Raw genomic sequence first — 25,284 nt, forward strand, 5'->3', positions numbered from 1 at the left:
CCGGGAAGATGTGTGGAATTAATAGACTCCATGAATCCTGAGTGCAGGGGGTCCCAGGGAAAGAACGGAGCGGTATGCTCGGACATTGCAAGCTACCCGCTTTGCTTCTCAGGACAAGGGTAGGGTTGTGTATATGCCCTGGTCCCCGGGAACGCCACCTGTGTGCAGACGCAGTGTGCCCGTCAGCACTGTCGAGTGCGTAAGGGCCAGTTTACCTGTACCTGTAACGAGCAAAGATGCCTGAACGTGACCGCAGGAAGGCAAGTTATCTGTGGTCAGTGTAACGGAACTCATGTCAGCTCAGAAACATGGGCATACCCGTTTGATGCTTACCAATTGGTAGGATCAGGCTCAAATTTAAGGGAACCTAGCAATTGGTGGTATAAGCAGTTCACGAGTGTTAGCAACACCGACGTAAAGTGTTATAGAGCTAAGGAAGGATTCGTGTTCCTCCTCAACTGCACCTTCAAGACAGCAACACCAACCCTCCCGGTCCTCTTTGCAGTAGGAACTATAGGACCACTCACTGTCCCATGCCCCAAAAGGGGGTATACCCAGAGAAAGGAAATAGTTGGTTGGATTGGTTATTTGGAGGATCCTGGAGATCTTATTTAATGCATGGAGCAGTTATTCTCGTTATGATAATAGTTACCTGTTGTCTGATTATTGGTTGCTTTAATGTCTGTTGTAAAGTAATGATGGCAAAATTGGAGCAAACTCTTACAGTCACGGGCTCCCGGAATCTGGTTCAACAGACTAAAGATTTACTCGAGAATCAAGAAGAGTATGAGAAACAAGAATGCGAACGGCTGAATGCGATACTCCTGGAATAATCACCAGGGTTATCATGGAATGATAAAAGGGGGGAATGAGAATGTGAAAAAGGATTGCGAAAGTGGTAGATGGCTAGAGAAGGTAGCAAAAGGATGGAGATAGGGAATCATGGGTAAATGGCTGACCAAAGATGTCAAGCTGTGATAACTACAATGTCAGCACAAAAAGGGGTTACTCAGAGTTGCGGTCAAACACGAGTTACGCGAAAAAGCAAAAGTTAGACATGAGTCAGACGAGGGGCTGCTATAAACAGCCATGAAATAGGGAAATACTATGAAAATCGAAACAATAAACACATCCCTGGAGCCCGCCCTATTTGGAGAGTTGTTAGCCTGCAATTGGGTATGCTATGGGGGAAATCGACCAATGATTGTATAAACTGAGTGTCACTCAAATGTGTTCTGCTGCAACAATGTATAAGTGTTGAGCTTTTGTACTGTTACGGGACTTGTCAGTAGAGAGGAGGACAGGCTCGAATCGAGAGTGTTCCCTTTATCCTAACAGGTCCCGGCCGGAGAATCTACAGAATAAAGGTCTTATGTTGCTAAGACTAAAAGTGTTCGTGTGTCAGTGAATTCGCTGAAACAGATTGAAGGGAAAAGAATCCAGTATCAACAGACCAAGATGAGGAGAAACGTTTTCACCCAGAGAGTTGTGAACCTGTGGAATTCTCTGCCACAGAAAGTTGTCGAGTCCAGTTCGTTGGACATATTCAAAAGGGAGTTTGATGTGGCCCTTACGGTTAAAGGGATCAGGGTGTATGGAGAGAAAGCAGGAATGGGGTACTGAAGTTGCATGGTCAGCCATGATCATATTGAATGGTGGTGCAGGCTCGAAGGGCCAAATGGCCTGCTCCAGCACCTAGTTTCTTTGTTTCTATGAGTTCTCAGGTGACTGAAGAGTCCAATGCAGGAATTACAGTCTCTGTCACAGGTGAGGTAGAAGGTGGTTGAAGGAACGGGTGGATGGGGAGCCTGGGTTGTCGTGCGCTCCTTCCGCTGTCGGTGCTTGGCTTCAGCTTGCTCCCGGCGAAGAGACTCGAGCTGTTCAGCGCCTTCCCGGAAGCTTTCCTTCACTTCGGGTGGTCTTAGGCCAGGGATTCCCAGGTGTCGGTGGGGATGTTGCATTTTTTCAAGGCGGCTTTGAGGGTGTCACTGCCTGTTTAACTGGGCAGTGTCTCTGTTTAAATTTGCAGTGTCTCTGTGTTTGTTTAAAGGGAGAGGGAGTGAAATTTTGCTACTTTGCATCTCGTGTTACTGCCCCCAGCTCACGTAATGGGGTGCAAGAGAGTTTGCGACTGGGCGCGGTGAGAACAGTGCTTTCCGCTAAAGTTGGCGGGAGTTTTGCAGTGACTCTGCTGCACTCCGTGATGCTGAAGTAATAACCATGCACAGCGCCCCGGACCAAAAATTGTCCCTGGCCCCCTGGTCCTGTGCCTGGCACTGACAACCACAGCTTCAGCAGTCGGGGTTCAGTTGGATGTCGGCTGGTGGAGCGCTACTTACAGGCACCGTAGTAATTCCCGCCTCCTGTATGGCTCAGAGACGTGGACCATGTACAGTAGACAGCTCAAGTCGCTGGAGAAATACCACCCACGATGTCTCGCAAGATCCTACAAATCCCCTGGGAGGACAGACTCACCAACATTAGCGTCCTCATCCAGGCCAACATCCCCAGCATTGAAGCACTGACCACACTCGATCAGCTCCGCTGGGCAGGCCACATAATTCACATACCAGACACGAGACTCCCAAAGCAAGCACTCTACTCGGAACTTGCCCACAGCAAACGAGCCAAAGGTGGGCAACAGAAATGTTAGAAGGACACCCTCAAAGCCTCCCTGATAAAGTGTGACATCTCCACTGACACCTGGGAGTCCCTGGCCAAAGACCGCCCGAAGTGGAGGAAGAGCATGCGGGAAGGCACTGAGCTCCTCAGTCTCGTCGCCGAGAGCATGCAGACGTCAAGTGCAGGCAGCGGAAAGAGCGTGCGGCAAACCAGACTCCCCACCCACCCTTTCCTTCAACCACTGTCTGTCCCACCTGTGACAGAGACTGTGGTTCTCGGATTGGACTGTTCAGCCAACTAAAAACTCATGCTCAGAGTGGAAGCAAGTCTTCCTCGATTCCGAGGGACTGCCTATGGTGACTTACAGGCGCCAGCATCTGGTTTACTTTTAGTTGGCCAATAATGCTTCTTTCTTAGTTTCACATTGTCTATGTGCCCGTTTAAAGGGAGAGTCTATGTGCCCGTTTAAAGGGACAGTTTCTTTGGATTTTCTGATTACTTCAAACAGGTATGCCCCACTTTGTGATTTGGAGAACAGGCAGTGATGTTAGCAGCAGTGACACCGAACCTCAATGCTCATATCAGCATCTTGGAAAAGATAAGAGGAAGGCTGCAAAGTTCAAAAGGACGTTGTTTGAACAGCCAAGGAAAAGCAAGAGGCAAACGGAAATCCTCATAGGGGACTCCATCATCAGGCACACAGACAGCACCCTGTGTAGAGGCAAGGCTGTGTCAAGAGCAGACTTCTGTTTTCCAGGAGCCAAGATAGCTGATCTCCGGGATCGTGTGGATGAACTAATGAAAGGTGAGTGTCAGGATTCTGCAGTAGGTTTACATATTGGAACTAACGATATCATGGATAGAAGTCCATTTGTTTTGCAGGATTCCTACAAAAGCCTCATAGATGTCCTTCAGCAAAGGGGTGCAAGGTTAGTAGTCTCCGGGCTATTACCATCATGTCCAGATCGAGGGAGAGGAACAGGCAAATCCGTGGGATTCAACATCGGCTTCAGGACCTCTGCAAGAAGAAGCTTCACCTCATCAATAATCGGGAGGTGTTCAGCAAGGGGATAGTGTAGATAAGTTCAAAGTTAGCCTTACTGCACGTGATAATTACATAGCAGCAAAGCATGAAGATAAACCAGTTAGGGAGCAAACAAGAATTAATAGATGTGAGACCTTTTGAATTGCTTTCATGTAAATGCAAAGGAGTGTTAGAAGCAAATTGTCAGAATTGCAATCTTGTGCTGTGTTGAAGAATTTAGACATTGTGTATTTCTCAGACATGACTAGATGACAATGATGGCACAGACATTCACCTAAAGGGCTACAAGGGTTTCAGAAAGGTTAGTGTAGGCCAAAGGGGAGGTGGGGTTGCTATTTTTATCTGTGAGAATCTAACAGCTCGAGAGAGACTTGATATTGCCTCATTAGGCACAGCTGAAGCTATCTGGGTTCAAGTGGACCAAGCTCACGGGCAGGGATTAATTATCGCTAATTGCCTGTATTTTTAATTGCTCACTGTACTCTGGAATGGTTCCGACAGATTGGAAGGAGTCCCCATTTTTTAAAAAGGTGACAATGCAGACCCAGGTAGCTATAGGCCCATCAGTTTGACATCAGTAATAGGTAAAACCCCAGACATCATGAAGTCTCATGGCTTCAGGTCAAGCATGGATAAGGAAACCTGCTGATTACCACCTACTGCCCTCCATCAGCTGATGAATCAGTACTCCCCCATGTTGAACACCACTTGGAAGAAGTCCTGAGAGTAGCAAAGACACAGAATGTACTCTGGGACTTCAATGCCCATCATCAAGAGTGGCTCGGTAGCACCACAACTGACCGAGCTGACCGAGTCCTGAAGGACATAGCTGCCAGACTGGGCCTGCAGCAGGTGGTGAGAGAACCAACATGAGGGAAAAACCTATTTGACCTCGTCCTCACCAATCTACCTGTTGCAGATGCATCTGTCCATGACAGCATTGGTAGCAGCGACCATCGCACAGTCATTCTGGAGATGAACTCCCGTCTTCACACGGAGGACACCCTCCATTGTGTTGTGTGGCACTACCATCGTGCTAAATGGGATATATTCAGAACAAATCTAGCAGCTCAAAACTAGGCATTCATGAGGCACTGTGGGCCATCAGCAGCAGCAGAATCGTATTCCACCACAATCTGTAACCTCATGGCCCGGCAAATCCCTCACATTCTACCATTACCATCAAGCCAGGGGACCAACCCTGGTTCAATGAAGAGTGCAGAAGAGTATGCCAGGAGCAGCACCAGGCGTACCTGAAAATGAGGTGCCAACCTGGGGAAGCTGCAACACAGGACGACACGCATGTTAAAAAGCGGAAGCAGCATATCATAGACAGGGCTAAGCGATCCCACAACCAACGGATCAGATTAAAGCTCTAGTCCTGCCACATCCAGTGGTGAATGGTGGTGACCATGAAACAATTAACGGGAGGAGGAGGCACCATGAATATCCCCATCCTCAATGATGGCAGAGCCCAGCACGTGACTGCAAAAGAAAAGGCTGAAGTGTTTACAACCATCTTCAGCCAGAAGTGTCGAGTGGATGATCTATATCGGCCTCCTCCTGAGGTCCCCACCATCACAGAAGCCAGTCTTCAGTCAATTCGATTCACTCCACGTGATATCAAGAAACGGCTGAATGCACTGGATACAGCAAAGGCTATGGGCCCCGACAACATCCCGGCTGTTGTGCTGAGGACTTGTGCTCCAGAACTAGCCGTGCCTCTAGCCAAGCTGTTCCAGTACAGCTACAGCACTGGCATCTACCCAACAATATAGAAAACTGCCCAGGTATGTCCTATCCACAAAAAGCAGGACAAATCTAATCCGGCCAATTACCGCTCCATCAGTCTACTCTCAATCATCAGCAAAGTGATGGAAGATGTCGTCCACAGCGCTATCAAGCGGCACTTACTCACTAATAACCTGCTCACCGATACCCAGTTTGGGTTCCCCCAGGACCATCGGTTCCAGACCTCATTACAGCCTTGGTCCAAACATGGACAAAACAGCTGTATTCCAGAGGTCAGGTGAGAATGACTGCCCTCGACATCAAGGCAGCATTTGACCGAGTGTGGCATCAAGGAGCCCTAGAAAAACTGAAGTCAAGAGGAATCAGGGGGAAAACTCTCCACTGGTTGGAGTCATATCTAGCACAAAGGAAAATGGTTGTGGTGGTTGGAGGTCAATCATCACAGCCCCAGGAGTTCCTCAGGGCAGGGCCTGGGCCCAACCATCTTCAGTTGTTTTATCAATGACCTTCCTTCCAGAAATGGGGATGTTCGCTGATGACTGCACAGTGTTCAGTTCCATTCGTAACTACTCAGATAATGGAGCAGTCCATACCCGTATACAGCAAGACCTGGACAACATTCAGGCTTGGGCTGATAAGTGGCAAGTAACATTCACGACACAAAAGTGCCAGGCAATGACTATCTCGAACAAGCGAGACACCACTTCCCCATAACATTCAATGGCATTACCATCGCCGAATCCCCTACCATCAACATCCTCGGGGTTACCATTGACCAGAAACTTAACTGGACCAGCCACATAAATACTGTGGCAACAAGAGCAGGTCAGTGACTGGGTATTCTACGGCCAGTGTCTCACCTCCTGACTCCCCAAAGCCTTTCCACCATCTACAAGGCACAAGTCAGGAGTGTGATGGAATACTCTCCACTTGCCTGGATGGGTGCAACTGCGACAACACAAGCAGCTCGATACCATCCAGGACAAAGCAGGCCGCTTTATTGGCACCCCATCGAACACCTTAAACATTCACTCCCTCCATCATCGACGTACCATGGCTGCAGTGTTTACCATGTACAAGATGTACTGCAGCAACACGCCAAGGCTTCTTCAGCAGCACCTCCCGAACCCACGACCTCGACCACCTTGAAGGACAAGGGCAGCAGGCGCATGGGAACACCACCACCTCCATATTCCCGTCCGAGTCACACACCATCCTGATTTGGAAGCATATCGCCGTTCCTTCATTGCTGCTGAGTCAAAATCCTGGAACTCCCTTCCTAACAGTACTGTGGGAGTACCATCACCACACGGACTGCAGCGGTTCAAGAAGGTAGCTCCCTACCATCTTCTCAAGGGCAATTATGGATGGGCAATAAATACATAGAAACATAGAAAAAAGGTGCAGTAGTCGTCCATTTGGGCCTTCGAGCCTGCACCACCATTCAATATCATGGCTGATCATGCACCTTCAGTACCCCATTCCTGCTTTCTCTCCATACCCCTTGATCCCTTTAACTGTAAGGGCCACATCTAACTCCCTTTTGAATATATCGAACGAACTGGCCTCAACAACTTTCTCTGGTAGAGAATTCCACAGGTTCACAATTCTCTGAGTGAAGAAGTTTCTTCTCACCTCAGCCTCTTATCCTTAGACTGTGACTCCTGGTTCTGGACTTCCCCATCAGGAACATTCTTCCTGCATCTAACCTGTCCAATCCTGTCAGAATTGTATATGTTTCGATCAGATCCTCTCTCATTCTTCTAAATTCCAGTGAATATAAGCCGAGTCGATCCAGTCTTTCTTCATATGTCAGTCCTGCCATCCCGGAATCAGTCTGGTGAACCTTCGCTGCACTCCCTCAATAGCAAGAATATCCTTCCTCAGATTAGGAAACCAAAACTGTACACAATATTCAAGGTGTGGCCTCACCAAGGCCCTGTACAACTGCAGTAAGCCCTCCCTGCTCTTGTGCTCAAATCCTCTCGCAATGAAGGCCAACATGCCATTTTCCGTTTTTACCGCCTGTTGTATCTGCAGACCAACTTTCAATGACTGATGAACCATGACACCCAGGTCTCGCTGCACCTCCCCTTTTCCTAATCTGTCACCATTCAGATAATATTCTGCCTTCCTGTTTTTGCCACCAAAGTGGATAACCTCACATTTATCCACATTATACTGCATCTGCCATGCATTTGCCCACTCACCTCACCTGTCCAAGTCACCCTGCAGCCTCTTAGCATCGTCCTTCCAGCTCACACTGCCACCCAGCTTGGTGTCGTCTGCAAACTTGGAGATATTACATTCAATTCCTTCGTCTAAATCATTAATGTATATTGTTAATAGCTGGGGTCCCAGCACTGAAACTTACGGTACCCCACTAGTCACTGCCTGCCATTCTGAAAAAAAACAGTTTATTCCGAATCTTTGCCTCCAGTCTGCCAACCAGTTCTCTATCCACGTCAATACATTACCCCCAATAGAAGTGCTTTAATTTTGTACACTAATCTCATGTGGGACCTTGTCAAAAGCCTTTTGAAAGTCCAAATACACCACATCCACTGGTTCTCCCTTGTCCACTCTGCTAGTTACATCCTCAAAATTTTTTGGAAGATTTGTCAAGCATGATTTCCCTTTCATAGATCCATGCCGTCTTGGACCGAGCCATTCACTGCTTTCCAAAGCTGCTGCTGTTACATCTTTAATCATTGATTCGAACATTTTCCCCACTACCGATGTCAGGCTAACCGGTCTATCATTCCCTGTTTTCTCACTCCCTCATTTTTTTTTTTAAAGTGGTTTTACATTAACTACCCTCTAATCCATAGGAACTGATCCAGAGTCAATAGAATGTTGGAAAATGACCACCAATGCATCCACTATTTCTAGGGCCATTTCCTTAAGTACTCTGTGATGCAGACGATCAGGCCCTGGGGATTTATCGTCCTTCAATCCCATCAATTTCCCGAACACAATTTCCTGACTAATAAGGATTTCCTTCAGTTCCCCCTTCTCGCTAGACCCTCGGTCCCCTGGTATTTCTGGAAGGTTATTTGTGTCTTCCTTAGTTTAGACAGAACCAAAGTATTTGTTTAATTGGTCTGCCATTTATTTGTTCCCCATTATAAATTCACCTGATTCTGACTGCAAGGGACTACATTTGTCTTCGCTAATCTTTTTCTCTTCACATATCTATGGAAGCTTTTGCAGTCAGTTTTTATGTTCCCGGCAAGCTTCCTCTCATACTCTATTTCCTCCCTCCTAATTAAACCCTTTGTCCTCTGCTGAATTCTAAATTTCTCCCAGTCCTCAGGTTTGCTGCTTTTTCTGGCCAATTTATATGCCTCTTGCTTGGATTTAACACTATCCCCTAATTTCCCTTGTTAGCCACGGTTGAGCCAACTTCCCCGTTTTATTTTTACGCCAGACAGGGATGTACAATTGTTGAAGTTCATCCATGTGATCTTTAAATGATTGCCATTGCCTATCCACCGTCAACCCTTTAAGTATCATTCGCTAGTCTATCCTAGCCAATTCACATCTCATACCATCGAAGTTACCTTTCTTTAAGTTCAGGACCCTAGTCTCTGAATTAACTGTGTCACACTCCATCTTAATGAAGAATTCTGCCATATTATGGTCACTCTTCGCAAAGGGGCCTCGCACAACAAAATTGCTAATTAATCCTCTCTCATTACATAACACCCAGTCTAGGAAGGCCAGCTCTCTAGTTGGTTCCTCGACATATTGGTCTATAAAACCATCCCTTATACACTCCAGGAAATCGTCCTCCAATGTATTGCTACCAGTTTGGTTCACCCAATCTATATGTAGATTAAAGTCACCCATGATAACTGCTCTACCTTTATTGCACGCATCCCTTATTTCCTGTGTGATGCCAACCCCAACCTCACTACTACTGTTTGGTGGTCAGTGCACAACTCCCACTAGCGTTTTCTGCCCTTTGGTGTTCTGCAGCTCTACCCATACAGATTCCACATCATCCAAGCTAATGTCCTTCATTACTATTGTGTTAATCTCCTCTGTAACCAGCAACGCTGGCCTTACCAGCGATGCCTACCATCCATTGAACGAATAAAAAAATGAATCAGACCCATCTGACCTCTCAAGTGGGTGTAAAAGATTCCATGACGTTATTTCGAAGAAAAAAATATCTCTCCGGTGTCCTGGTCAACATTTATCCCTCAACCAACATCACTAAAACAGAGGCTGTGAAAAGCATTTTATAAATACAAGTCTTCCTTTAACAAAGGAGAAAAAGCTTAAAAATGGAACAGTCGATAACAGGATGTCAATTAGCCTCCCCATGGAGAAATCAAGGAATCGATTCACTGTATGTAGGAAACAAAGCTAATTTATTTGACAGTTGTTTGACAGAGGGCGCAGAAAAGATTTACAAGAATGATTAAGAAACATAGAAAACGAGTGTAGGAGTAGGCCATTCTGCACTTCGAGCCTGCACCACCATCCAATAAGATCATGGCTGATCATTCCCTCAGTACCTCTTTCCTGCTCTCTCCATACCCCTTTGATCCCTTTAGCCGTAAGGACCATATCTAACTCCCTCTTGAATATATCCAATGAACTGGCATCATCAACTCTCTGTGGTAGGGAATTCCACAGGTTAACAACTCTCTGAGTGAAGAAGTTTCTCCTCATCTCAGTACTAAAAGGCCTACCCCTTATCCTAAGACTGTGTCCCCTGGTTCTGGACTTTCCCATCATCGGGAACATTCTTCCCACATCTAACCTGTCCAGTCCCGTCAGAATCTTGCAAGTTTCTATGAGATTCCCTCTCATCCTTCTAAACTTCAGTGTATAAAGGCCCAGTTGATCCAGTCTCTCCTCATATGTCAGTCCCACCATCCCGGGAATCAGTCTGGTGAACCTTCGCTGCACTCCCTCAATAGCAAGAACGTCCTTCCTCAGATTAGGAGACCAAAATTGAACACAATATTCCAGGTGAGGCCTCACCAAGGCCCTGTACAACTGCAGTAAGACCTCCATGCTCCTGTACTCAAATCCCTAACTATGAAGGCCAACATACCATTTTCCGCCTTCACCGTCTGCTGTACCTGCATGCCAACTTTCAATGACTGATGAACCATGACACCCAGGTCTCGTTGCACCTCCCTTTCCTAATCTGCAGCCATTCAGATAATATTCTGCCTTTGTATTTTTGCCCCCAAAGTGGATAACCTTACATTTATCCACATTATACTGCATCTGCCATGCATTTTCCCACTCACCTAACCTGTCTAAGTCACCCTGCAGTCTCTTAGCGTCAAACGCACAGCTCACACCGCCACCCAGTTTAGTGTCATCTGCAAACTTGGAGATATTACACTCAATTCCTTCATCCAAATCATTGATGTAAATTGTAAATAGCTGGAGTCCCAGCACTGAACCCTGCGGCACCCCACGAGTCACTGCCTGCCATTCTGAAAAGGAGTTTATTTCCACTCCTTGCTTCCTGTCTGCCAACCAGTTCTCTATCCACGTCAGTACATTACCCCCAAGACCATGTGCTTTGATTTTGCACACCAATCTCTTGTGTGGGACCTTGTCAAAAGCCTTTTGAAAGTCCAAACACACCACATCCACTGGTTCTCCCTTGTCCACTCCACTAGTTACATCCTCAAAAACTTCCAGAAGATTTGTCAAGCATGATTTCCATTTCATAAATCCGTGCTGACTTGGAACGATCCTGTCACTGCTTTCCAAATGCACTGCTATTTCATCTTTAATAATTGATTCCAACATTTTCCCCACTACTGATGTCAGGCTAATCGATCTCCTTTTTTAAACAGTGGTGTTACATTAGCTACCCTCAAGTCCATAGGAACCGATCCAGAGTCGATAGACTGTCGGAAAATGACCACCAATGCATCCACTATTTCTAGGGCCACTTCCTTAAGTACTCTGGGATGCAGACTATCAGGCCCTCGGGATTTATCGGCATTCAATCCCATTAATTTCCCGAACACAATTTCCCGCTTTATAAGGATACCCTTCAGTTCCTCCTTCTTACTAGACCCTTGGTCCCCTTGTATTTCCGGAAGGTTATTTGTGTCTTCCTTCGTGAAAACAGAACCAAAGTATTTGTTTAACTGGTCTGCCATTTCTTTGTTCGCCATTATAAATTCACCCGAATCTGACTGCAAGGGACTTACATTTGTTTTCACTAATCTTTGTCTCTTCACATACCTATAGAAGCTTTTGCAGTCAGTTTTTATGTTCCGAGCAAGTTTCCTCTCATACTCTATTTTCCCCCTCCTAACTAAACCCTTTGTCATCCTCTGCTGTATTACAAAATTCTCCCAGTCCTCAGGTTTGCAGCTTTTTCTGGCCAATTTATATGCCTCTTCCTTGGATTTAACACTATCCTTAATTTCCCTTGTTGGCCACGGTTGAGCCACCTTCCCAGGTTTATTTTTACTCCAGAGACGTACAATTGTTGAAGTTCATCCATGTGATCTTTAAATGTTTGCCATTGTCTATCCACCGGCAAACCTTTAAGTATAATTTGCCAGTCTATTCTAGCCAATTCACATCTCATACCATTGAAGTTAGCTTTCCCCAAGTTCAGGACCCTAGTCCCTGAATTAACTGTGTCACTCTCCATCTTAATAAAGAATTCTACCATATTATGGTCACTCTTCCCCAAGGGGCCTCGCACAACAAGATTTGCGGGATGAGGGACATCAGTTCTATGGATAGACTGGAGAAGCTGGGGGTCTTCTTAGAACAGAGAAGGTTGAGAGGAGATTTGATAAAATCATGAGGGGTCTGGACAGAGTAGAGAAAATATTCCCACTGGCGGATGGATGGAGAACCAGAGGACACAGATTCAAGGTGATCGGCAAAAGAACCAAAGGCGACATGAGAAAAAACTTTTTTTACGCAGCGAGTAGTTAGGATCTGGAATGCACGGCCTGAAAGGCTGGTGGAGGCAGATTCAATCGTGGCTTTCAAAAAGGGAATTGGATAAGTACCGGAAATAAAGCATTTGCAGGGCTACGGGGAAAGGGCAGGGAGTGGGACTAGCTGAAGTGCTCTTGCAGAGAGCCGGCACGGGCTCGACGGTCTGAAAGGCCTCCTTCTCTGCTGTAACCATTCTATGATGTCCAGAAAATTAAACTCCAGCCCAGTTGTAGGGATTAATTACACCAGCGGCAACAAACCCCAACGGTCCGAGTGAACATGGTTCAGTCCGGGATGTGATTAACGGCAACAATAACAGCAGAGTCCAACCCCCGCAGTCCCCTGTGAATTCGCTGGTGTGTCAGCAGGTCACATGTTCGAGTGAATCCCTTCCCACACTCGGAGCAGGTGAATGGTCTCTCCCCAGTGTGAATGCGTTGGTGTGTCAGCAGGGTGGATGAATCAGTGAATCCCTTTCCACACTCGGAGCAGGTGAACGACCTCTCCCCAGTGTGAACTTGCTGGTGTGCTAGCAGCTGGGATGATCGAACGAAACCCTTTCCACATTCAGAGCAGATGAACGGTCTCTCCCCAGTGTGAATGCGTTGGTGTGTCAGCAGGTTGGATAAACAAGTAAAGCCCTTCCCACACTCGGAGCAGATGAATGGCCTCTCCCCAGTGTGAGTGCACAGGTGTGCCCGCAGGCTGGATGACTGAGTGAAGCCCTTCCCACACACGGGACAGGTAAATGGCCTCTCCCCAGTGTGAATTCGCTGGTGTGCTAGCAGGTGGGATGAACGAGTGAATCCCATCTCACACACTGAGCAGGTGAACGGCCTCTCCCCAGTGTGAATACGCTGGTGTGCCCGCAGGCTGGATGACTGAGTGAAGCCCTTCCTGCACACGGGACAGGTAAATGGCCTCTCCCCAGTGTGAATTCGCTGGTGTGCTAGCAGGTGGGATGAACGAGTGAATCCCTTCCCGCACACAGGACAGATGAATGGCCTCTCCCCAGTGTGAACTCGCTGGTGTACCAACAGGGCGGATGACCGAGTGTATCCCTTACCACACACGAGGCAGGTGAACGGCCTCTCTCCGGTGTGACTGCGTCGATGAGTTTCCAGCTCAGATGCGGAATTGAATCCCTTCCCACAGTCTCCACATTTCCACGGTTGCTCCATGGTGCAGGTGTCCTTGTGTCTCTCCAGGTTGGACGATCAGTTGAAGCCTCGTCCACACACACAATACATGAACGGTTTCTCTCCGCTGTGAATGGTGCGATGTTTTTTCAGGCTGTGTAACTGGTGAAAGCTCTTTCCACAGTCAGTGCACTGGAACACTCTCACTCGGGTGTGTGTGTCTCGGTGCTTTACCAGTCACACTAATGTTGAAAATCTTTTCCCACAGACAGAACAGACAAATGTTTCTCCTTCCACATTCAAAGGCCGATGATATACAGGTGAATCGAGTGACTGTCAGATCTCGACATGATTGGTTGGAGTTTCCCGTCTGCAAATCCTCCTTTTCTAATATCCTGTAAAAGGAGTTTACAAAAGTCAGCACTGGAAGTGCAGGATAGAAATGGAGGACAGACATTCCGAGTTTCGATGGAACATTCTTTTCTCTCTTGTTCCCCCAAAGCTGTAAATTCCCGTCCCACACACTCTCCCTCCTCCCGCTGCTGAAATCCAAACTCATCGCTCCACCTCCATCATTTCTTTCTTCCATCTGCTGTTTTCTCACTCCCTCTTCTCTGGTTGAGTTCAGTTCTACATCCCTAGTGTGCAGACTGAGAATAAATGAGGAATCATTTTCTCTCCTGGTCACTGGGACCCTAAAGCCCCGCCCACCCTCTGCTCCTGTAGCAAGATGGCCGTGTAGGCGCCCTGATCCTGTCCAAGAATTCGGCTAGTTACCCCGAGCGGTCAGGTCTATCACCGCGGGTCAAACATGGGGCCTGTGGGCTCGTATTCGGGGCCTGAGGCCTACACCAGGTGTTTATGAAGCTGCCCAGCCCACCCAGGGGTCCAATTCCTCCGCTGAGCCCACAAGCTCCTACCGACTCGCGGAACATCTCTTCCGCCTCAGACCACCTCCACCACTGGCACTGCGCCTGCTCAGAGCACAGCCCGGTCCCACGTCTGGGCTCCTGTTGTCATTGATAGAGCACTTTACCCCTGCGCGGGTGATTCTGGCTACAGAAGTAAACGTTGCAACATTTGGTAGTGAAATGGGTTGATTGAGGACAGACAGCAGGGATTATTGCAGGAAATAACACAGTGCAGTGAGAAAGGAAATGCAGTGGATGTTGTGTAGATGGATTGTCAAAAGGTGTTTGATAAGGTGCCGGACAGGAGGCTTGTTGATCAAATTAAGGCTCACGGTATTAAAGGGAGTGGGGTCGCGTGGAGAGGAAGTTGGGTAAAGGACAGAAAACAGACAGTAGTGGTTAATGGATGTTCTTCAGACTGGAGGGATGTAAACAGTGGTGTACCCAGGGTCAGTGTTGGGACCATTGCTCTTAATATAGAGAAATGATCTGGGCTAAGATATAAACACATAAGAATTAGAAGCAGGAGTAGGCCATTTGGCTCCTCGACCCTGCTCTGCCATTCAAGACCATACTGATTCATCAATTGATCCACCGCTACGAAAATCAATAAGAATAAAACCGGACGGACCACCCAGCATCGACCTCCGCCCCGGTTACGGACATGACAACGGCACACCCAGCCCAGTCTTTCCCACCAACATCTGGGGACTTGTGCCAAAATTGGGAGAGATGCCCCAGACTAGTCAAGCAACAGCCTGACATCGTCATACTCACAGAATCATACCTTTCAGACAATGTCCCAGACTCCTCCATTACCATCCCTGGGTATGTCCTGTCCCACCATCAGGACAGACCCACCAGGGGTGGCAGCACAGTAGTATACAGTCGGGAGGGTGTGGCCCTGGGACTCCTCAACATTGACTCCGGACCCCATGAAGTCTCGTGGCTCGAGGTCAAGCATGGGCAAGGAAACCTCCTGCTGATTACCACCCACCGCCCTCCCTCAGCTGATGAATCAGTACTCCTCCATGTTGAACACCACTTGGAAGAAGCACTGAGAGTAGCAAGGTGCACAGAATGTACTCTGGGTGGGGGACTTCAACGTCCATCAAGACTGGCTCGGCAGCACCACTACTGACCGAGCTGGCCGAGTCCTGAAGGATATAGCTGCCAGACTGGGCCTGCAGCAGGTGGTGAGAGAACCAACACGAGGGGGAAAACCTACCTTCGGAAAGGGCACAGAGTGGGAGCAGCAGTAAGCCTACAAAGGGCGTGAGTCAGCCGAGCAGCAGGACTTCGGAAAGGGCACAGAGTGGGAGCAGCAGTAAGCCTACAAAGGGCGTGAGTCAGCCGAGCAGCGGGACTTCGGAAAGGGCCCGAGAGTGGGAGCAGCGGTAAGCCTACAAAGGGCGTGAGTCAGCCGAGCAGTGGGACTTCGGAAAGGGCCCGAGAGTGGGAGCAGCGGTAAGCCTACAAAGGGCGTGAGTCAGCCGAGCAGACAGCCGAAACAGCACCAAGTGACCTGGGAGGGTAAGAAGTAAAAAGATTCAAAGTGTGATATCACAGGAAAGCAGGGAAGTGATTGGTTGGTCAGTTTTTCTCTTTTCTTGGGCATTGGTTTAAATTAAGAGCTGGGATTAAAAATCTAAACTTTCAAAACGTGAAAACTTAATTAAACCCATTCGAGATGGCAGGGCAGGCGATGTGTTACTGCTGCTACATGTGGGAGCTGGTTGACCCCATTGAGGCCTACGGCGACCACATCTGCAGTAAGTGTTGGCTGCTCGAGGAACTTCGGCTCCGCGTTGATGAGCTGGAGTCCGAGCTGCAGACACTGCGACACATCAGGGAGGGGGAGAGTTACCTGGACACTGTGTTCCAGGAGGCTGTCACACCCCTTAGATTAATTCATTCAAATTTGGTCCGTGGTCAGGGACAGGAGGGTGTGACTACGAGCGAGGCAGCTGTGGGGGCCCAGGAGGTAGTGATTGAGGAGCCTCAGCCCTTGCAATTGTCCAACAGGTACGAGATTCTTGCTCCCTGTTTGGACGAGGGCGGGGACTGCAGGGAGGATGAGCAAACTGACCACAGCGCCGTGGTACAGGGGGCCATTCAATGGGGGGAGTAAAAATAAATGTTGTAGTGGTAGGAAAGAGTATAGTTCGGGGGATAGATACTGTTCTCTGCAGCCGAGAGCGGGAGTCCCGAAGGCTGTGTTGCCAGCCCGGTGCCAAGGTTAAGGACATCTCCTCCGGGCTGGAGAGTGGGAGGGGGAAGATCCAGTTGTCGTGGCCCACATAGGGACCAATGACATAGACAGAACAAAGAAAGAGGTTCTGCTGAGGGATTTTGAGCAGCTAGGGGCTAAATTAAAAAGCAGAACCACAAAGGCAATAATCTCTGGATTACTACCCGAGCCACGAGCAAATTTGCATAGGGTAAATAAGATCAGAGAGATAACACCTGGCTCAAAGACTGGTGTGGGAGAAATGGGTTTCGGTTCATGGGGCACTGGCACCAGTACTGGGGGTGGGGGGGGGGGGGGAAGGGGGGAGGGTTCAGGTGAGCGGAAATTTAAAAAGTCAAAGAGCAAGGAGAAGGCAATAGAGCAGGGTAGCGGTGGGGGAAATGATAACCAGACTGTGACAGGAAGGGACAGAATGTATAAAATAAGAGTGCAACAGAAAGTAGGGTCAAAGCAGGGGAAAATGGTAAAAAGACAAAATTAAAAGCTCTTTATCTGAATGCACGCAACATTTGTAACAAGATAGATGAGTTGACGGCACAAATAGATACAAATGGGTATGATCTGATAGCCATTACAGAAATGTGGTTGCAAGGTGACCAAGGCTGGGAACTGAATATTCAGGGGTATTTAACAATTCAGAAGGATAGACAGAAAGGAAAAGGTGAGGTAGCTCTCTTAATAAAGGATGAGATCAGTGCAGTAGTGAGAAATGATATTGGCTCAGAAGATCAAGATGTAGAATCAGTTTGAGTGGAGATAAGAAATAATAAGGGGAAGAAGTCACTGGTGGGCGTAGTCCATAGGCCCCCTAACAGTAGCTACACTGTTGGACGGAGAATAAATCAAGAAATAATGGAGGCTTGTAAGAAAGGTACGGCAATAATCATGGGCGACTTTAATCTTCATATTGATTAGACAAATCAAATTGGCCAAGGTAGACTTGAGGAAGAGTTTATAAGAGTGTACCCGGGATGGTTTCCTTGAACAGTAAGTTGAAGAACCAATCAGGGAGCAGGCTATCTTAGATCTGGTACTGTGCAATGAGACAAGATTAATAAATTATCTCATAGTAAAGGATCCTCTCGGAGAAAGTGATCATAACATGGTTGAATTTCAAATTAAGTTGGAGGGTGAGAAAGTCAGACCTCAAACCAGTGCCCTGATTCTAAATAAAGGCGACTACAAAGGACAAAAATCAGAACTGGGGATGTTCGCTGATGACTGCACAGTATTCAGTTCCATTCGCAACTCTTCAGATAATGGAGCAGTCCATGCCCGCTTGCAGCAAGCCCTGGACAACATTCAGACTTGGGCTGATAAGTGGCAAGTAACATTCGCGCCACTCGAGTGCCTGACAATGACTATATCCAACAAGTGAGAGTCTAACCACCGCCCCTTAACATTCAATGGCATTACCATCGCCGAATCCCCTACCATCAACATCCTGGGGGTCACCATTGACCAGAAACTTAACTGGACCTGCCAAATAAATACTGTGGCAACAAGAGCAGGTCAGAGGCTGGGTATTCTGAGGCGAGTGTGTCATCTCCTGACTCCCCAAAGCCTTTCCATCATCTACAAGGCACACGTCAGGAGTGTGATGGAATACTCTCCACTTGCCTGGATGAGCGCAGCTCCAACAACACTCGACACCATCCAGGACAAAGCAGCCCGCTTGATTGGCACCCCATCCACCACCTTAAACACCCACTCCCTCCACCACTGGCATACCGTGGCTGCAGTGTGTACCATCTACAAGATGCACTGCAGCAACTCGCCAAGGCTTCTTCGGCAGCACCTCCCAAACCCGCGATCTCTAACATCAAGAAGGACAAGGGCAGCAAGCGCATGGGAACACCACCACCTCCACGTTCCCTTCCAAGTCATACACCATCCTGACTTGAAAGCATATCGCCATTCCTTCATCGTCGCGAGGTCAAATTCCTGGAACTCCCTCACTAACAGCACTGTGGCACTACCATCACCACACGGACTGCAGCAGTTCATGAAGGTGGCTTACCACCATCTTCTCAAGGGCAATTAGGGATGGGCAATAAATGCTGGCCTTGCCAGCGACGCCCACACCCTGTGAACATATTAAAAAAAAAGTTGGCTTAAGTTGACTGGGAAAATAGATTAAAGTGTAAGACAGTTGAGAAGCAATGACAAACAATAAAGGAAATATTTCATAACTCAACAAAAATATATTTCAGTGAGAAGGAAAGACTTTAAGCGAAGGGAGAATCACCCGTGGCTAACGAAGGAAGTAAAGGATGATATCAATTTGAAAACAATGTCATACAAAGTGGCCAAGATCAGTGGGAGGCTGGAGCATTGGCAATTTTTAAAAAAAACACCAAATGATGACTAAAGAAATAATAGAGAGGGAAGATAGATTATGAGAGTAAACTAGCAAGCAATATAAAAAAAGATAGTATGAGCTTCTACAGGTATGTAAAAAGGATAGGGTAGCTAAAGTAAATGTTGATCCCTTAGAGGACGAGACTGGGGAATTAATAATAGGGAACAGGTAAATGGCAGAGACTTTGAACAAATAATTTGTATCAGTCTTCACGGTAGAAGATACTAAAAACATCCCAATAATAGATAATCAAGAGGCTATAGCGAGGGAGGAACTTAAAGCAATCACTATCACAAAAAAAAGGCTCAATAAAATAATGGGACTAAAGATGGAAAAGTCCCCTGGACCTGATAGCTTGCAACCTTGGGTCTTAATACACAGTAATGGTCCCACTTCACTGTCCCATCAAATACTCCAAGGGCCCACACAGCATGGGTTAGATACAGAGTAAAGCTCCCTCTATACTGTCCCATCAAACACTCCCAGGGGAGGTACAGCACGGGTTAAATACAGAGTAAAGTTTCCTCGACACCGGCCAACAGACACTCCAAGGGCAGGTATTGCATGGGTTAGGCAGAGGGTAAAGCTCCCTCTATACTCCCCGATCAAACAATGCCAGGGCAGGCATAGCATATGCTAGATAAGAGCAAGGCTCCTTCTACACTGTCCCATCAAACACTCCCAGGACAAGTACAGCACAGGTTAGATACAGAGTAAACCTACCTCTACACTGCCCCAAACACTCCCAAAGCAGGTACAGCATGGGTCAGATACAGAGTAAAGTCCTGTGTACACTATCCCACCAGGGCAGGTACAACACGGATTAGATAGCGTAAACCTCTCTCTATACTGTCCCATCAGACACTCCCAGGACAGGTACAATACTGGTTAGATACAGAGTAAATCTCTTTCTACACTGTTCCATCAAACACTCCCAGGACAGGTACAGCCTGGATTAAATATAGAGGAAAGCTCCCTTTACACTGTCCCATCAAACACTCCAAGGATAGGTATAGAACATAAGAAATAGATGCAGGAGTTGGCCATTTGGCCCCTCGAGCCTGCTCCGCCATTCAAAAAGATCATGGTTGATCTGATCCTGGCCTCAACTCCACTTGCCCATCCACTCCCCATAACCCTGGACTCCCTTATCATTCAAAAATCTGTCTATCCCCACCTTAAATACATTCAATGACCCAGCCTCCACAGCTCTCTGAGGTAGAGAATCCCAAAGATTCTCATCCCTCAGATAAGAAATTCCTCCATTTCAGTTTTAAATGAGCTACCTCTTATTCTGAAACTATGCTCCCTAGTTCTAGATTCCTCCACAAGGGGAAACATCCTCTCTGTATCAACCCTGTCAAGCCCCTTCAGAATCTTATACGTTTCAATAAGATCACCTCTAAGTCTTCTAAACTCCAAAGAGTACAGGCCCCACCTGCTTCACCTTTCTTCTTATGACAACTCCTTCATCTCAGTAATCAACCTCGGGAACTTTCTCTGAACTGCTTCCAGTGCAAGTATACTCCTCCTTAAATAAGACCAAACTGTACGCAGTACTCCAGGTGTAGTCTCACCAATGCCCTGTACAGTTGCAGAAGGACTTTCTTACTTTTATACTCCATCCCCCTTGCAATAAAGGACAACATTCCATTTGTGTTCCTAATTAATTGCTGTAACTGCACACTAACTTTGTGTGTTTAATGTACAAGGACCCCCAGATCCCTCTGTACTATCACATTTTGTAATCTCTCCCCATTTAAATAATAATTTGCTGTTTTATTTCTCCGACCAAAGTGGATAACTACACATTTTCCCACATTATACTCCATCTGCCAAAGTTTTTCCCACTCACTTAGCCTCTCTATATCCCTTTGTAGATTCTTTGCATCCTCCTCACAACTTGCTAAGTTTGCACAGGTTAGATACAGAGTAAATCTCCGTTTACATTATCCATCAAACACTCGCAGAGCAGGTACAACACGGGTTAGATACAAAGTAAAGCTCCCTCTACATTGTCCCATCAAATACTCTCAGGGCAGGTACAGCACGGGTTAGATACAGAGTAAAGCTCCCTCTACACTGCCACATCAAACAGTCGCAGGGCAGGTATAGCAAAATTTTAGATATAGAATAAATCTCCCTCTACACTGTCCCATCAAAAACTCCCAGAGCAGGTACAGCACGTGTCAGAAACAGAGTAAAGTTCCGTCTACACTGTCCCATCAAACACTTGCAGGGCAGCTACAGCATGGATTAGATATAGAGCAAAGTTCCCTCTACACTGTCCCATCAAATATTCCAAGAGCAGGTACAGCTTATGTTAGATAGAGAGTAAACCTCCCTCTACACTCTCCTATCAAACACTCCCAGGACAGGTACAGCTTGGATTAGATAGAGTAAACCTCCCTCTACACTGTCCTATCAGACACAACTAGGGCAGGTAGAGTATGGGTTAGATATAGAGGAAAGCTTCCCCTACACCAACCCATCAAAGCTCACAGGGCAGGTAGAGCATGGGTTCGATACAGAGCAAAGCTCCCTCTGAAGTGTCCCATCAATCACTCACAAGACAGGTACAGCACGGGTTATGTAGAGAGTAAAGCTCTCTCTGCACTCTGGGGGGAGAGGTTGAACAGCCAGAGGTTATGGTTCACATCGGTACCAATGACATGGGTAGGAAGAGGGATGAGGTTCTGCAGGCAAAGTTTAGGGACCTAGGAGAGAAATTAAAAAGCAGGACCTCAAAAGGTAGTAATCTCTGGATTACTCCTGGTGCCACGAGCTAGTGAGTACAGAAATAGGAGGATCGAGCAGATGGCTGGAGAGATGGTGCAGGTGGGAGGGCTTTAGTTTCCTGAGGCATTGGGACTGCTTCTGGGGGAGGCAGGACCTGTACAAGCCGGACGGGTTGCACCTCAACAGAGCAGGGACCAATATCCTTGCGGGTGGGTTTGCTAGTGTTGTTGGGGAGGGTTTAAACTAGCTTGACAGGGTGTTGGGAACCTGAAAATAGATTCAATAGAGAGAGGAGTAAAGCTGGAATTAGAAAGCAAAAATAAAGAAAGTGAATTTGAAGGAGAGGATACAAGCAGGAAAAAAAGATTTAAAAAAACCTTAAAGGCACTGTGTCTAAATGCACGTAGCATTTGTAACAAAATAGATAAGTTAACGGCACAAATTGAGACAAATGGGTATGATCTGATAGCCATTACAGAGACGTGGTTGCAAGGTGACCAGGACCGGGAATTATATATTCAGGGGTACTTGACAATCCGGTAGGATAGACAGAAAGGAAAAGGAGGTGGAGTAGCTCTATGGATAAAGAATGGAATCACTGCAATAGTAAGAAACGATATTGGCTCAAATGATAAGGGTGTTGAGACAATTTGGGTGGAGATAAGGAATAATAAGGGGAAAAAGTCACTGGTGGGCATAGTCTTTTGGTCCCCGAACAGTAACAACTCTGTTGGTCGCAGCATAAACCATGAAATAGTGGGGGCTTGTAAAAAGGGAACAGCAATAATCATAGGCGATATTAACGTCCATATTGATTGGACAAATCAAATTGGTCAGGGCAGCCTTGAGGAGGAGTTCATGGAGTGCATAAGGAACAGGTTCCTTGAGCAGTATGTAACAGAACCAACCAGGAGGCAGGCTATCTTAGATCTGATCCTGTGTAATGAGACAGGATTAATAAACAATCTCCTAGTAAAGGATCCTCTCGGAATGAGTGATCATAACATGATTGAATTTCAAATTCAGATGGAAGGTGAGAAAGTTGGATCTCTAACCAGCGTACTAAGCTTAAATAAAGGAGACTATGAAGGTATGAGGGCAGAGTTGGGTAAAGTGGACTGAGAAAATAGATTAATGTGTAGGACGGTTGATGAACTGTGGTGTACATTTAAGGAGATATTTCACAACTCTCAAGAAAAATACATTCCTGTGAGGAGCAAAGGGTGCAAGAGAAAAGATAGCTATCCGTGGCTAACTGAAGAAATAAAGGATGGTATCCAACTAAAAACAAGGGCATAGAAAGTGACCAAAACTAGTGGGAGGACAGAAGACTAGGAAGCTTTTAAAAGTCAGCAAAGAACGACTAAAAAAATAAAGAAGGGAAGATAGACTATGAGAGTAAATTAGCACAAAATATAAAAACAGATAGCAAGAGTTTCTATAGGTATATAAAAAGGAAAAGAGTGGCTAAAGTAAATGTTGGTCCCTTAGAGACGAGACCGGGGAATTAATAATGGGAAACATGGAGATGGCAGAAACTCTGAACAAATATTTTGTATCAGTCTTTACGTTAGAGGACACCAACAATATTCCAACAGTGGATAGTCAAGGGGCTATGGGGTGGGGGGGGAAAAGAACTTAACACAATCACAATCATTAAGGAGGTGGTACTCAGTAAGATAATGGGACTAAAGGCAGATATATCCCCTGGACCTAATGGCTTGCATCCTAGGGTCTTAAGAGAAGTAGCGGCAGGGATTGTAGATGCAATGGTTGTAATTTACCAAAATTCCCTGGTTTCTGGAGAGGTCCCAGCAGATTGGAAAACTGCAAATGTAACGCCCCGATTTAAAAAAGGAGGCAGACAAAAAACAGGAAACTATAGACCAGTTAGCTGTGGTTGGGAAAATGTTGCCCGAGTCCATTATTAAAGAAGCAGTAGCAGGACATTTGGATAAGCAAAATTCGATCAGGCAGAGTCAGCAAGAATTTATGAAGGGGAAGTCATGTTTGACAAATTTGCTGGAGTTCTTTGAGGATGTAACGAACAGGGTGGATAAAGGGGAACCAGTGGATATGGTGTATTTGGACTTCCAGCAGGCATTTGACAAGGTGCTACATAAAAGGATGCTGCACCAGGTAAAAGTTCACGGAGTTGGGGGTAATATATTAGCATGGATAGAGGATTGGCTAACTAATAGAGAACAGAGAGTCGGGATAAATGGTTCATTCTCTGGTTGGCAACCAGTAACTAGTGGGGTGCCGCAGGGATCAGTGCTGGGTCCCCAACTATTTACAATCTATATTAACGACTTGGAAGAAGGGACTGAGTGTAACGTAGCCAAGTTTGCTGACAATACAAAGATGGGTGGAAAAGCAATGTGTGAGCAGGACACAAAAAATCTGTAGGACATAGACAGGCTAAGTGAGTGGGCAAAAATTTGGCAGTTGGAGTATAATGTTGGAAAGTGTGAGGTCATGCACTTTGACAGAAAAAAATCAAAGAGAAAGTTGTTATTTAAATGGAGAAAGATTGCAAAGTGCCACAGTACAGCGGGACTTGGGGGTACTTGTGCATGAAACACAAAAGGATAGTATGCAGATACAGCAAGTAATCAGGAAGGCGAATGGTATCTTGGACTTTATTGCAAAGGGGTTGGAGTATAAAAGCAGGGCAGTCTTGCTGCAGCTATACACGTTTTTGGTGAGGCCACACCTGGAATACTGTGTGCAGTTTTGGTTTCCATATTTACAAAAGGATATAGTTGCTTTGGAGGCAGTTCAGAGAAGGTTCACTCGGTTGATTCCAGGGATGAGAGGGTTGACTTATGAGGAAAGGTTAAGTAGGTTGGGCCTCTACTCACTGGAGTTCAGAAGAATGAGAGGCAATCTTATCGAAACGTATAAGATTATGAGAGGGCTCGACAAGGTGGATGCAGAGAGGATGTTTCCACTGATGGAGGAGACGAGAACTAGAGGGCATGATCTAAGAATAAGGGGCCGCCCATTTAAAACAGAGATGAGGAGAAATTTCTTCTCTCACAGGGTTCGAAATCTGTGGAATTCGCTGCCTCAGAAAGCTGTAGAAGCTGGGACATTGAATAAATTTAAGACAGAAATAGACAGTTTCTTAAACGATAAGGGGATAAGGGGTTATGGGGAGCGGGCGGGGAAGTGGAGCTGATTCCATGATCTTATTGAATGGCGGAGCAGGATCGAGGGGCCGTATGGCCTACTCCTGTTCCTGTTCCTTATGCTCTTATGTACACTGTCTAACGAAATGCTCCCAGGGCAGGTAGAGCACGGATTAGATACAGAGTAAACCTCCGCCTACACTGTCCCATCAGAGACTCCCAGGACAGGTACAGCACGGGTTAGATACAGCATTACGCTCCCTGTACACTGTCCTGTCAAAAACTCCCGGGGCATGTGCAGCATGGGTTAGATACAGAGCAATCCTCCCTCTGCACTGTCCCATCAAACACTCCCAGGGCAGGCATGGAACATAAGAAATA

The 25,284-nt window shown here is 46.7% G+C and overlaps 2 protein-coding genes across 6 annotated transcripts in view; both read right to left on the minus strand.

Annotated features, from left to right (window-relative positions):
- The window catches only part of LOC139250067 (gastrula zinc finger protein XlCGF7.1-like), an 84,544-nt gene extending 71,031 nt beyond the window's left edge, over positions 1-13,513 (minus strand). The window contains exon 1 of the mRNA XM_070872647.1: positions 13,434-13,513. The gene's annotated coding sequence lies outside the window, so the exon portion shown is untranslated. The remainder of the gene's footprint in view (positions 1-13,433) is intronic.
- The window catches only part of LOC139250064 (zinc finger protein 239-like), a 307,496-nt gene that overhangs the window by 268,976 nt on the left and 13,236 nt on the right, over positions 1-25,284 (minus strand). For 4 of the 5 annotated variants that reach the window (XM_070872639.1, XM_070872636.1, XM_070872637.1 and 1 more), the window contains exon 3: positions 9,814-13,901. The exons of the other annotated variant lie outside the window; for it this stretch is intronic. In XM_070872639.1, the coding sequence (XP_070728740.1) occupies positions 12,652-13,548 (897 nt within the window). In that variant the 5' untranslated portion in view covers positions 13,549-13,901 and the 3' untranslated portion in view covers positions 9,814-12,651. Of the gene's footprint in view, positions 1-9,813; positions 13,902-25,284 lie in introns of those variants that run through there. 5 annotated transcript variants of the gene reach the window in all.

The sequence above is a fragment of the Pristiophorus japonicus genome, unplaced genomic scaffold (genome assembly GCF_044704955.1).
Source record: "Pristiophorus japonicus isolate sPriJap1 unplaced genomic scaffold, sPriJap1.hap1 HAP1_SCAFFOLD_343, whole genome shotgun sequence".
Lineage (NCBI taxonomy): Eukaryota > Metazoa > Chordata > Chondrichthyes > Pristiophoridae > Pristiophorus > Pristiophorus japonicus.